The 15,562-nt window shown below is 37.1% G+C and overlaps 1 protein-coding gene across 2 annotated transcripts in view; it reads left to right on the top strand.

Moving 5' to 3' along the window:
* The window catches only part of kpna5 (karyopherin alpha 5 (importin alpha 6)), an 84,624-nt gene that overhangs the window by 17,590 nt on the left and 51,472 nt on the right, over positions 1 to 15,562 (top strand). For both annotated transcript variants that reach the window (XM_039747620.1, XM_039747619.1), the window contains exon 2: positions 14,438 to 14,571. In XM_039747620.1, coding sequence (XP_039603554.1) covers positions 14,438 to 14,571 — 134 coding nt within the window. The remainder of the gene's footprint in view (positions 1 to 14,437; positions 14,572 to 15,562) is intronic.

Genomic DNA, 15,562 nt, shown 5'->3' on the forward strand with positions numbered 1-15,562 from the left:
GCTGCAAAAGGATTTAAAAAAAAAAAAAAAATGTGCACCTGCTCATCTTGCTCAGTTATTTAAATTCCTTGCATAAAGAAGCACTACAACTAAATACCCCTAAAGCTTAGAAAAGCAAGGGATAAAAATATTTTTTTGTGTACAGCCTTTTTACCGATCACCAATAAAGTCCTGTTTTTCATTTATTGAAAATTGCCCTATTTCGATTGGTGGCCGATCAATTGGCACATCCTTACCTAATTCTTTTCCTTCTCCTTTACAATGCATCCTTCCTTTGTGCTTTTATGTCTGTCTTGATGATTTACAGTGGTGTGAAAAACTATTTGCTCCCTTCCTGATTTCTTATTCTTTTGCATGTTTGTCACACAAAATGTTTTTGATCATCAAACACATTTAACCATTAGTCAAATATAACACAAGTAAACACAAAATGCAGTTTTAAATGATGGTTTTATTATTTAGGGAGAAAAAAAATTCAAACCTACATGGCCCTGTGTGTAAAAGTAATTGCCCCCTTGTTAAAAAAATAACCTAACTGTGGTGTATCACACCTGAGTTCAATTTCTGTAGCCACCCCCAGGCCTGATTACTGCCACACCTGTTTCAATCAAGAAATCACTTAAATAGGAGCTGCCTGACACAGAGAAGTAGACCAAAAGCACCTCAAAAGCTAGACATCATGCCAAGATCCAAAGAAATTCAGGAACAAATGAGAGCAGAAGTAATTGAGATCTATCAGTCTGGCAAAGGTTATAAAGCCATTTCTAAAGCTTTGGGACTCCAGCGAACTACAGTGAGAGCCATTATCCACAAATGGCAAAAACATGGAACAGTGGTGAACCTTCCCAGGAGTGGCCGGCCAACCAAAATTACCCCAAGGCGCAGAGGCGACTCATCCGAGAGGTCACAAAGACCCCAGGACAAGCGTCTAAAGAACTGCAGGCCTCACTTGCCTCAATTAAGGTCAGTGTTCACGACTCCACCATAAGAAAGAGACTAGGCAAAAACGGCCTGCATGGCAGATTTCCAAGACGCAAACCACTGTTAAGCAAAAGAACATTAGGGCTCATCTCAATTTTGCTAAGAAACATCTCAATGATTGCCAAGACTTTTGGGAAAATACCTTGTGGACTGATGAGACAAAAGTTGAACTATTTGGAAGGCAAATGTCCCGTTACATCTGACGTAAAAGGAACACAGCATTTCAGAAAAAGAACATCATGCCAACAGTAAAATATGGTGGTGGTAGTGTGATGGTCTGGGGTTGTTTTGCTGCTTCAGGACCTGGAAGGCTTGCTGTGATAGATGGAACCATGAATTCTACTGTCTACCAAAAAATTCTGAAGGAGAATGTCCGGCCATCTGTTCGTCAACTCAAGCTGAAGCGATCTTGGGTGCTACAACAGGACAATGACCCAAAACACAGCAGCAAATCCACCTCTGAATGGCTGAAGAAAAACAAAATGAAGACTTTGGAGTGGCCTAGTCAAAGTCCTGACCTGAATCCAATTGAGATGCTATGGCATGACCTTAAAAAGGCAGTTCATGCTAGAAAACCCTCAAATAAAGCTGAATTACAACAATTCTGCAAAGATGAGTGGGCGAAATTCCTCCAGAGCTGTAAAAGACTCATTGCAAGTTATCGCAAACACTTGATTGCAGTTATTGCTGCTAAGGGTGGCCCAACCAGTTATTAGGTTCAGGAGGCAATTACTTTTTCACACAGGGCCAAGTAGGTTTGGATTTTTTTTTCTCCCTAAATAATAATAACCATCATTTTAAAAACTGCATTTTGTGTTTACTTGTTATATTTGACTAATGGTTAAATGTGTTTGATGATCAGAAACATTTTGTGTGACAAACATGCAAAAGAATAAGAAATCAGGAAGGGGGCAAATAGTTTTTCACACCACTGTAGGTAACTTGTTAAATTCTGTAATGGTGTTAAGAACATTGTATTTTACTCAGGATATGAGTCTACGTTGCTGATCATCACAGTGTCCGTTTCAAAGGGCCAACCAGTGTAATTTGGTCTTCATGATTGAATTGAGCCAGCGTTTAACACTGGGCTCGGGGAAACTGCTTCAGTAATGGGCCTTCTATGCTGATTGTAACTAAATCCTCCAAGTTTGAGACATTGAGTGAGTTTTGCACTTTTGATTTTATTCTGTTCTGTACTGAAAGCTGCATTCAGACTGAGCTGCTGAAATAGGCAGAACAAGCATGAAAGCAACAAGATATTGAATATTGAGGAAATCTGTGCAATAAGGCTGTTTTGTCAGTAAGACCTCCCACAAACTGTTGTAAGACTTGTCTCAGAATTTATCCTTTAATCAGAATTTTTTTTTTTTTTTATCAATCTCCATTCTGTTTGTACAACTTGACATGGCCTGGATATTGTCCAGATTCAATTTGATATTGATTGTATCTTGACTGAATTAGTGTGCACTGATATATTTGAAGTGGTGGCTGGAATGGACTGGACATTTAAGAAGAAATACTTGATTAGTAGTGAAACGTTAACATTAGTATTTGGAACAAAATAACATTGTTCTTTTAAAAAAGAAAAAAAACTTTCATAACACTGCACTCATTCAAAATTCACCATATTTTAACTAACGTGTATCACCACAACATTGTTTATACATGATACCCGGGGCTCCTATTTTTAATGTAATAGCATCTACTTTATAGAATATATATATCATCTTGTGCATTGTCAGGCAACTGGTGCGCACGCCGTGGAATTTTCATGGGGCGCTGCGAAAACTTTTGGAAAATATTTAAAATTGCTAGTGTTTTTGAACTTTTGGTTAATTAAAAAGATAATGTTTAAAAAAATATATATATATATTTTATGTTGGAAAAACAGATAATGGAACCCTTACGGAAATGAAGTCTACAAAACCCTAGAGACTTCAAATGATCGACAAGGAAATGCGCATCTGTCTTTCGAAAATTGATCCTCGCATCAATCTCATATGTGCTGAAAAACAATCTCAACGTTCACATTAATTAAATTTAAGATGTAACCTTTAATTTTCTTTTATTAATAAAATGTCTTACAAACTTGTAAAATTAACTGTTTTTATTGGCGATTGTCCATAGATTGTGTCGTCACGACTTTATGGGCAGTCCCTCAGGTGTGCCGCAAAAGAAAATTTTTGGACTTAGTGCGCCTCATCTCGAAAAAGATTGCCTTTCACTGATCTTGTAAATAATCTATACTAATAAAAGGCAAAGCCTTCACTGACTGACTCACTCACTCTCACTCTTCACTAATTCTCCAACTTCCCGTGTAGGCAGTACAACTTACTTACTTACAAAAGTTAAGCAGGTTTCATTTCGAAATTCTACACATAACGGTCGACAATGTCCGCCATGTTAAACTTTCTTATTTATGGCCCCATCTTCACGAAATTTAGTAGGTGGCTTCCCTGCGCTAACCGAAACCGATGTACGTACTTATTTCGGTGGTATGACGCCACTGTCGGCCGCCATATTGAACTTTCCAATGTCACTAATTCTCCAACTTCCCGTGTAGGTAGAAGGCTGAAATTTGTCAGGCTCATTCCTTACAGCTTACTTACAAAAGTTAAACATGTTTTATTTTGAAATCCTACGCGTAACGGTCATAACGGTTGACAACGTTCGCCATGTTGAACTTTCTTATTTATGGCCCCTTCTTCACGAAATTTGGTAGGCGGCTTCCCTGCGCTAACCGAAACTGATGTACGTACTTATTTCAGTGGTATGATGCCACCGTTGGCCGCCATATTAAACTTTCCAACGGTCTTTGTTACTTATGAGCCCATCTTCAAGAAATTTGGTACGCGGGTTCCCAACGCTAACTGAATCCTACTTACGTACATATATACGTCTATAGCCTGCAGCTCGGGCACCGTTGTTGGCTGCCTGCCTATATAAGGCCGTCCGTCGCTCCGGTCTCTACATTCCCTTCCTTGCTTTGTCATGGGATTCACGTCTCCCTGCTGATAACTGCAGCCTTTTTATTTAATCCACGGCTTCTCCGCTGTTTTATTGTTCGTTTATTACAATTATAGTTATTGTGTAGGTATTTTAGACTTGCTTTACATTGTTCAGGTACCCATTTCCTTTATTGTTCCAACCGTACCCCCATTAACATGTCCATCGAGGTGATCACCATCGATCAAAGAACTGTCACTTACTGAGTGGTTTCCATGCCTGGAGATGGCACCTGCCTTTTCCATTCTCTTTGTTACATATTGCACGGTCATATCAGGCTCACTCTTGATATCCGGAGGAACATTGTGTCTTATGTATTGATTGACTGGGACAGGTTCAAGGTGTGGACTGATGACGGTACAGGAGATAATTATACTACACAGGAGCACTATAAGAGTGAAATGCTTAAGCCCTTCACCTATGGTTCTGCATGTGAGTTGATGGCTGCCGCTGAATTGTTCGGTTGTCACTTTCAAGTGTACTGAAATGGCCATATATTTTACACCTTTGGACAACCGCCAATGCCTCTTAAACATCTTAGATTGACAGTTGATGATTTCAGTAGTGGACACTTTGATGTTTATGAATGTTTAAACTCTCAAAAGCTGGATGTGAAGTTATCGATGAAACCGGTTGTATGCTTACAACGCTTGACAGATGCCGAATGTCACTTCAACACAAGTCCTGCAAATACTGTCGTAATTGAAACAACCCATGAAACTCAAACCGATTATGACGGCAACAATCCAAACTGTGATATTTGAAACAAGATTGCTTTTCACATGGCCAACTGTACGTTGCATGCTCAAGAGTGAGCTCAGCGCAGAGCTTGGTCATATTACAACCAGAGGGCCAAACTGACAATGCGGTACAGTATAAAAAGATATCCTTAACAAATAATTATTGGCATATTTTTCCTCAGTTTAAAAAGGTTTAATTTTCTTCTTAATAAAAATTTTAAGGCAGTACTTTGCCGCTGCAAAGCGCGGGTATTTTGCTAGTATTATTATAAAATAATCAAATACTGCTTCTTAAATGTTATTCAATAACCTAGTCGTGTTATGAATCACCATGTAGACACCCTTTAACTAAACTGTTGGCCAAATTTAATTCCCTATTGGACAATTTAAAATCTTGAATTAGTCAAAATTAAAGACTTGTATCTTTCTATAATTCTTTAAGCTACGCGTATCTTCAGTTTCTTACATGTTGCAGTCACATTAATTTGTCTCCAAAATGTATCCTCATTGTTCCTCCTCAGGCAAAAAGTGTTTTAAATTGAGGATCTAGTGCTGATTTTTATTGACAACGGTATTGGATGAATGGAACATAAAAGAAAAAGAACTGGCCATTGTAACTGACAACACTAATATGATCTGTGCAGTACAGCTTATGGTGATACTTAATGCCAACTGCTTTGTGTACACGGTCACTTTGGTATCTCGGGCTGCTCTGAAAATTCCAACATTTGCCCGCTTACTTGGCCAGGAGAGTCGTGTTGCAAAGTATTTCCACCGTAGCAGGCTAGCCAAGTGCTTAAAGAGAAGCAACATTTATTGGATGTGCCAATACTTGAACTTGTAATTAATGCGGTCATTCAATGGATCAGCGGTTTGGAAATTCTAGAAAAGTTTTTTTGGAAAAACAGCCCGCCAGCCAGCTCTCACTTTAGCTCTACATACTGTATAGGGTTGCTCACAGTTTGACTGGCATGCCACGTGCTTGGCTGCAAAACATCCTCCACTGGTGCCCCTTCATCTCTATTGTAGTGACCTGTGTCTCACCCTGCAGGAATCTGCTGCCCTGGATGTTCAGCTGACCCAAGAGACATGGCAATGCTTTGCTTAAAATCTTCATAAACCTCAAATACATTAACTTTACTCATTTCCTTTGTTTGGTATAGTATACAGCAGTTCACAAACCCATTTGTCATAAGCCATGATGTAGAATCTCATATATTTACAGATAAAAACTGCTATAGATTTTTTTTTGGGCATGAGGCAAGTTAAATGGAAGCTTGAAGAACCTGTCATCTCTGGTGTAGATTGCTTAGGTTCTACTCATTTAGATGTGCAATGAGATTATGTTTGTGTCACATTAAGATAAATTATTTCTCAGATTTGTTGTGTTACACATTTCTACAGTTTTGTTCCAGCTATGGAAATGAGTGCCACAAAAGTGGATGAGACAAAAGGTTACTGTAGACATGAAAGTGATAAAGAAGACTTTCTACAACCTTTTAAAATGCATTTTGTATGATTTTAGCTGCCCTGGGTTTCTAATGTGTTTTAAATAGATGTAGCTCAAATTTATATGTCCAGTGTTCATTTTATAAACGGAAGAGCATCTCGATAACAAATGCTCAGCTGTAGAAAATGAGTGTCCCCTAAAGTGGATAGGATGAGTGTCTCCTCTGGTGGAAGAGATGGAGGGTCAGAATAGATTTGAACCTACAATAGAAGACTGTCTGATAGGCTTATGAAAGACACCATGTGGTATTTTAACTACAGTTTTCATTTTGATCTGCCATGATTGACTGTGCATGTAATATACAGGAAAAAGTTTTATTGGTTTTTTAAGATTTGTTCCCCTGACTTTCTTCATTGTTCTTTTTAGATTGCTTTGTTTCTTTCCTTAAATGGCACCCAAACAGAAATTTAAATGTGTGATGAGTGAGCCAACAGAAGACAAACTAAGTCAGGGCCTCAAACTCCAAACCAATTTCACTCCAACCAGTTGCTTAATTAGGCACTGAGTCCTGTTGTTAATTTAACCCGTTCTTTAATTCCATGGCTTGCTGTTGCTGTCATTATACAATAGCATACATTTCCGAAATTGTTGATTTTCTCTTTTCTAAGAGCACTGTTAAAATGTTTTGGAGAACTGCGCAGGTCAACATTCCTGAGACCTTCATCTTTATTTTCAGATACTGTATGATGGACATGGCTTGCTGGTCATTTTTTGGCTCATTTTGTATCTCATTATTTTTTGGCAGCTAATTAAGAAGAAAAAAAACAACAATTAAGGGGTCTGAGTCTTCAAGAGCAAGTCAAATAAAACTTAATTCAAAAGAAGTTAATTAGCAGCAACAGGTCAGTTATTAAGAAAAGAGTTAGAATGACAACCAGCAGCCACTGTGGCCCTCCGGGACTGGAGTTGGACACCCCTGATCTAGATTAATGACAGAGTTCTGTGCCATGTGTCTGACTAACCCATTGTGTAGCATCAGGTTCCTGTACGATTTTTAAATTGCCTTTACTGATGCGTAGTATGTCATCCACCCATTTCCAAACTTTGAAAATGTATTTTTTATTCTCTGAACATTCTTAGTTCATTTTTTTTATATATATTTAATTTTTATGTATATTTGTCTTACACTGTAAATCTGGTATAGTATCTTAAATCACTTACTTCATAAGCAGTATTCAATTTACATTTAAAAATGTTTTGCCTCTGCATTGCTAATGCCTTGTGCTACATGTGTACTACACGTATTGCATTCTGTCTTCCCATGTGCTGTTCCCCTTGTTGAATGCATGCAAGCAACTTTGCTTCTAAAATTTATTTAGGAAAATATGTAATGCCATTGTCTATATCATGAGGTCCAGTCATTGAAGTAGCCCATTTATTTTGTGGGACACATCTGTAGAGAGCAATCAGCCCACACAAACAAAGCCACTGTAAAAAGGCCAAGAATTTGAGACTCTAGGTCATTCCATTTCAAATTATTATTTAAGATGAATGACTGGATTAAAGCTAATCTGATACTTTATTTATAGGATTCTGCTACTGTATTTCTTGCAGTGTGTTGCTGCATCTTTTTTATTTGACGTGTGTGTAATTTAGCCCCATAAAGGAACAGTCTAGTCTATAATCTGTGCAGCATCCTTTGACCCTAAACCGGGCACGTGACTTAATTTACAAAATATATTTACTCCTACAGGTGATGTGGAGTTAAGAGTACCTAATGACACACCGTTCCAAAATTGGTGATCTTCTGCAGATATGCACAGTCAGGCTAAATACAAATGAGGAAAACATGCAAACTCCACACAGACCCTGACCAGGCTAGCAATCAAACTTGAGCTCATGGCACTGCATGACAGGAAAACTCTGTGAAGTAGATACACAAGCACACATGCATACACAAATTAGTTTCCTTGTCTAAGATAATGTTAATGGCTGTTAGACTTGCAAGACTATACTGGCAGCTGGGCATATTTGTGTGTACTTTATGCACAATGAAAACAAAACATGTACAAATGAAAATGTCAAAAATTAGGTTTTATTTTCTCATTGTGTTATTAGTTCTAGTGTTCTATTTCTATCTTAGTTTTAGTTAGTGATTATTTTTCATTAATGACATGTGTTTTTATCAAGAACAACAAGGGTGTCCTCCTCTGCCCTGGAATAAATTGCACATAGGCCTCAAAGTGATGTACTCTGAAAGCATTTGTTTCTGTCTGTTCACCTTCTTTTGTACATTTTTTTTTAATAATTCAGGAGCATTTCCCTTTTTATGTTCCTTTTCATAGGATTTTGAAAGTATCGGTCCGTATATCTTTTATTCAAATAAAAAGAGCTAATTATTACTAGCAAAATACTGTATATTAGCATTTAATGAATTGTATTAAGATCATGAAGTGAACAAATCTCAGAAGAACACTAATTTTACTTATATGTAATGAAATTGGTTAACAATCAGTGTATTTTATTGTATCTTGTATTTTTTTTTTTTTTATCAAATTTGTACTTCCAAACGTCTCTGCTTTTCTTTCATGAAGGCTAACCTTTTCCAGTAACACATTGCACTTAATATATCATTCATTTTCACTTATTTGTCTGCTTACAGCAACCGTGGTGTGGCTACAGGTTATGTGGGATTTTTCAGCTGGATTCAAAAGGTTAACTTTTATTACAAGATGGGGTATTGGCACAGAGGTAAAGGAGACTTAACATACCTGTTGCATGCACAACCAGCTACCATAGCCTTGCACAGTGTGGTCCTTATGATGTTTTCTTAACTTCCTTTACCTGCATAAAGGAAAACTAGAAACAGCATTAGGCATGCTCAAAGCTTTTGTTTTAATCATAAAACCAGCTAGTGATTGAAGAGTTGTACACCAGTCTGCTGATTACATGTAATGAGGGAAAAAAATGGTCCATTTCTATTAATTCTCAAAAAACCGGAGCATAATTATTGTGGTTGCCAAAGATCAACAATTAATTTCCTCAAATGGCAACCATTATAATTAAGACCTGTATAGATACCGGTCTTGACTGTAATGTACTCTTGCTTACTAGCTCTTTTTTTAAATTACTGTACACCTGTGGCAATTAAACAGTTAACACAAAAACAGAGACAATAAGTAGAAAACAAGTTAAATGTTAGAAATTTTATTAAAAAAAAATTGACATGGGTTTGCAAATTCCCATCTTCCTAGTGGTAGATAATATACAGGCTGTTTAGCAAATAATATGCTTCTAATTTAGCACTGACACAAAATTATTTTTGGCCCCGGCACACTGAAGGTAGTTAAACAACTTTGGATCGTACATAAATTTTATTTTTTTTTTTTTTGCAATTTTGGGATAGGAAGTGTCATGTAACTGTACTTGTAGAAGAGTGCTATATACTGTACATAGACAGTATTTTATTTGTGCCACAGGGAGATGTATCTTTTACAAAAGCTCAAGAAAAACATTATTATACAGCTATCACCCTGGAACAACAAAAAAGAAGAATAATCTTTGACCTTGATAATGAGGGAGTGGTTGCAGTGAGGCATTACACAGACATATTGTCATAGGTATGAACGACCACCAGAAGCAGTTCTTGACAAATTTGTGTTGAACAGTTTTTTTTTTTTTTTTTGGATAAAAATGCATCGGAGAGGATGTGTAGCACTGTTCATGAAATATGTTGGTTGTTGGCTTGCTTACCTTTTGAGATGTATGCATCTTAGATTCATGTTAATTTAAAAGACTGCAGTGTAACTGTTCAGTGACACCTACCAGTGCATGTAGCAGAAATCCAAATGTACCTAACATAAATATAGTTTAACTTCTTAGCAAGTATTCTAGATTATCAGAAAGTGAACACTTCAATTGTTTGACAGAATTTAATTGAAGTTTTTTGTAAATCAAATTTATATTTATTGCAAGCTTTTCATCTCGGCATGCTGTACCCACCACTAGTTATCAAAATATGGTCCTCAAGGTAGCAGTAAACAAATCTAAATAAAGATGTGTTTTAAATTGGTCAGGTATGTAATTCCATTATGTACATAAACATTTATTTTTGTATGACCATCATGATGCTTTGATGTTTTGGTAATGTGTCTCATCTTTGACTTTGTTTAAAATGCTTTTGGTCCCTGACACTTAAACAAACAATTTACACTCTTAAAAATACTGTGCTAAGTTCTATGCAAAATTTATATGGTCAGACTACAAAGATGAGTCTAAACACTGCAATATAATATAATATTCTTAAGCCCACTTCATTCCATTCATGGTTTAAGGGTGCGAGAATGTGTCCTTGCACAATCAAATGCAAGGTAAGAAGCTGGGTACCAATCCATTGTCGGACCATTTATACACATTCCCACAGTCGCACTCTCACATATCCAATTTAGAATCTCCAATTACTCAAACTTAAATGTCTTTGGTGATATGGGAGAATACAGGACAAACGTACAAACTCCACATTAATGACAACTGGACATTAGTTTGATTACAGAATTCTTAATTAATTGTGCAGCAGTACAGTATAACCTAAAGGAAAAATAGCAAAGATAGGGCTGTATTTGCATCATAGGATTGTGGGAATCAATTACTTGATAGAGTAGAAAAATTCCATACTGTTTCAAGGCAAACAATTGCTTTCGTCAATGCCATTTTGAATTCCATTAACGCTAGAATTACCAGAGCCTACGAAAAAACTCGTAGATCCGTCCCACCTTAAATCGCTTCTTAAAACCGTTCTCACCTCTCCGCCAGTGTCTTTTGTTAATCTAAATATGCTGATAAAAGAAAAACTGCAAGTAGCCGGCTATTCCGTCCCCCCAACAACTTAGAACGTGCACAAACTTCTCCCAGCTCATGCCTTGATTGATTATCTGGGAGTGAAGTGGAGTTTTAGAGTGGAAATAATAGATCATTACTTGGAATACTGTACACGCATTGCACATGTGTACCGTTTCTACAGTAATCCGTGTAAACACATTTTTAAAACAGAAATGTTTTTCATATTGTAGTAGTAAATGACAAAATGTAAGCATATTCTATATAATGTATGAAGCCTGAAGTCCAAATATCAAACACTTTCACAAAAGGTACAAATATAACAAAACAAGTATGCTTTTATTCAAAAATATAACTGTAGAAAAAAGCTGCCTTAGCATGCCACATTGACACATACGTGCTACAGCTGCCACGGTAGCGTAATGGTATCAACCGCTGACTATTATTCAAAAGGTCATGAGTTGGATCCTGCACGATTCAGTTTTGAGAAGTAAACTGCTCTTATTCTTACCATTTTATAATAAAAACATACATTTTGATTTCAGTGTGTAACAGCCGGTGTAATTTATGATACTTGTTAAGGTTAGTTTTTTTTTTTTTTATTCACTTTTTATTCTCTGTCGTGTTCAGGATCCTTCCCTACCCCAAATCTGAGAATGCTGTTTTCACATAAAGATGCGCTACAGCTCTGCAGCGTACTTGTGACTGCATTCTCGTACCAATGCTTGCGAACTGAAGTGCCTGCGTGCACTTTTCGTGGTATTACACGTCTATTTTTTGTGACCATGCCCGTGTCGCTCAAACACAGGAACATATGTTGGTGTACAAGTATAACAAAACAGTGCACTTTTATTCTAGACTATAAGTGAAGAAAAAATAAAGCCAGTTACAGTAGGCGGTTGATATGACCGCTTGTGTGGTGCAATGCTAAAAACTGCTGATTTCCGATCCGTGCTATATAAAATCATCACATTCAAATATTAACAATTCCCACACACCCTTCCTACATTCACGACATGTGTACTTGTTGCAGTGTACACAGCTCTCTGTGCTATGGTTCCTATTACACTGAATGAGCACCTGACATTGTACTTTCTTCCGTATATAAATAACATTCGAGTATAGCGCGTCTCCAGATAAATCACATTTGAGCTATAGCACATCTCCAAATAAATCACATTTGAGTTGTAGCGCGTCTTTATGTGAAAACAGCAGTTTTAGAGGGGGGGGGATTGTGAACGCGACTGAGAGAATGGAACTAAATTTAAAAAAAAAAAAAAGCTAACCTTTACAATTATCATGCATTTACACTGGCGCTTACAGACTGAAATCAAATGTGTGTTTTTATTCTAAAATAGTTCAGTACATGCAATATTATTTGAAAACGAACAGTGTCAGATCGGGCACATATTCAAACCCGATCTGACGCCGTTTGTTTTCAAATAATATTGCCTTAGTGCGATGATGTTTTTACATATATTGTCTCTTTCATTCATCTTTTGGTTTGTAATCAGTGACCGCATGTTTTTTCCCCGATCTTGCCAGTTGGCACATGTTGCTGTATGGTGGTGTTTCTTTTGTACTCCAGGACATGCAGAGGACAGAATAGTACAGAGCAGTAAGTTCAGCGCTATATGCTATCAGACAGACAGACAGACAGACAGGCAGAGAAGGCACTAGATATATAAATAAACAGGGAAGGCACTGTATAATGAATATATAAAAAAAACGCTAAGGGGATAGATATATAGATAGGTAGGAAGGAAAGGCACTATATGATAGGCAGACAGGGAAGCTCCTATATAATAATAAAATTACTGTTATTACTATATAGATAGACAGGGAGTTCAGGCAGGCAGAACGGCGAAGGTTAAAAATAAATTTGTTCTCCAGCGGGGAATCGAACTCGGATCTCTTGAAGTACAACAAGTCTGCTGCGCTCTAAGTGAGGAAATCTTACCAGTATGCCACGGAAGCTGTTGTAAAAGTCTTGAACCTTTTATGAAAGTATTTATTTTTTCTTTGGCTGTCAGGCTTCACACATTTTATAGTTTATGTCTACATTTTGTAACATTTATTACTAAAATATGAAAAAGTTTCTGTTTTAACATTGTGTTTACACAGATTACTGTAGAAACGGAACACATATGAAATGTGTGTGTTCCAAATAACAATCTATTATTTCCACTCTAAAACTCCACTTGACTCCCAGAGTATCGAGGCATGAGCTCGGAGAAGTTCGTGCACGTTCTGAGTCGGTGGGGGGATGGAATAGCCGGCTGCTTGCAGTTTGTTTTTATCGGCACATTTACAGGACAAAGGAGGCTGGCGGAGAGGTGAGAACGGTTTTAAGAAGCGATTTAAGGTGGGATGCATCTACGAGCTTTTTCGTAGGCCCTGGTAATTCTAGTGTTAATGAATTTTTACATACTTTGAAAGTGTGATGATATAACTTATTAGCTGTGAATTAATCCTTTTTACTTGTGGTACCCTGCCTTTTAATGAGGGAATTAGAAAGTGTAGTTAGAATAAATTGGCCTTAATCATCTGAATATAATATACTAGCCGAAGCCCGCCGTAGCATATGGCGGTGTAAGAATAGGAATGGAAAATGGTTAGAAAGGAATTCAGTATAACAAAGGCTTAGGAAACCACCGTCGCAGTATAACGAAAATAGCAAGGAGCGAAACCAATGCCAATGGTCGAGAGAGTACTTTCCTGTAACAGGCTATGGAAAATATAGACATATATAGATAGATGCCGCATTCACTGTGTTGCCCAATCGACACGATAAGTCAGCGCGTCTGCCCTATTACGAGTGGTAAAAGTGACATTTAATCTAATACTGGTAGACGTGGAAACCGGGTTTTCTGATGAAAATACAATAACGTTTTAAACAGTACCGTTTACATACAACAGATTTTGGCGAATCATTTACATGCAATTATTTATATCCATTTATACACTAAATGTGTGCGTATCCCATGGTCTTAGAGTTGGCGGACGGGGCTCTGTCTTGCTTGCGTTCACTGTCTTGCTTGCACTCAGTGTCTTGCGTGCCCTTAGTGAATTCTCATTCTCTCTCTCTCTCTCTCTCTCTCTCTCTCTCTCTCTCTCTCTCTCTCTCTCGATGTAGCAACAGTTGCCCATCAGTCTTTCCTTTTATTTTCTTACCAGCTTATTCTGTTCACTGTCATAGTAAGATGAAACAAATGTTTTTCAATGGCTCTCTTTAGGGCTTGATACTAGCATGCCTATTCATTTGCTTTTTTGAGGAAAAAACAACTGGTCTAGTTTATCACCTGTTGCATAATGAAAGCTAGAATCTAATATCATGGCAGATATTGGCAATTAAATTTTTTTTCTGTTAGTGTAATACTAAAGTACATGCAATAAAAACCGTTTTTGCTTTATTTGATTGCAGACACAATGGCAAGCCCAATTAAAGATAATTATAGAATGAAGAGTTACAAGAATAAAGCTCTGAATCCTCAAGAGATGCGCAGGCGAAGAGAAGAGGAAGGTATTCAGCTTCGAAAACAAAAGAGAGAAGAACAAGTAAGTGTATGCCATTTATTTTTATTATAAGCCTATATATGTATAAAAAAGGCACCTGACAATGTCAAATTGAAGCAGCCGTTTTTCTAACACTCGGATGATTAAGTGTTAAGGATTTATACTTCATTCAGTAAAACTTGTAAATTTGGTTTTCTTGTAGTCGTTTATTGTACTTGAATGTGTCATCCACTGGAGTGCTTCCATCTTGAATGTACATTCCTTTATTTTCCACCAGTTTTCTAAAGTATTAGTACACTTTTTAACTGAATATCCCTACCCCTTTTCCATATCTCTATCACAATATTTTGAGGCTTCTTCCCACAGACTTACCAACTAAGTATAGGTAGTCTATTAAAATTATAAAAGATGGCTTTTTTTGTTCCTTGTAACTGTCTAGAGTTTATTTTTATTCTTCCACAGTTCAGACACTACCTACCCCACTGCCAAACACTGATTATCTCTTACATCTTTTAATGGTATATTCTAGGAGGTTGGATTTGTCAGGGACTCCACAGTGTAATATTTTGCCAGTACTTGCATTACAGTTGGATAGTGTTACTGTACTATCCCCAGTGTTCTTAAAACTGCTTCAGTTAATTTAGTGTTGCTGGGATAGGACACTGCCTCCAGTGGCACTGGGCTCAAAGCAGGAAAAATCCAAGTACAGAATTACAGTAACTTTATTTACACACTCATGGTTTTGTAAATTTGGAGTCACCAGTTACTCCAATAAATAATTTTTTGAGGTATCAAAGACAAACCGTCACGGACACTTGAATGTTTAAATTCATCATGGACAGTGACTGGACACAGTATTTAAGCCCATAGCATTGTATCAATTAAGCAGCAGAATTTGTCTTGTTCCCTGTCTACCTCTGGTTTTGTTCTTCCCTTCCACCTGCATGGTTTATTATAGGAGCTATTCCTGTCTTCAAGAAAGATTTACTGTCAGTTAGGACTGTGCAGTGTCTTAAAAGTTCACATCATTCCA

This window comes from Polypterus senegalus, chromosome 3, assembly GCF_016835505.1.
Source record: "Polypterus senegalus isolate Bchr_013 chromosome 3, ASM1683550v1, whole genome shotgun sequence".
NCBI classification, from domain to species: domain Eukaryota; kingdom Metazoa; phylum Chordata; class Cladistia; order Polypteriformes; family Polypteridae; genus Polypterus; species Polypterus senegalus.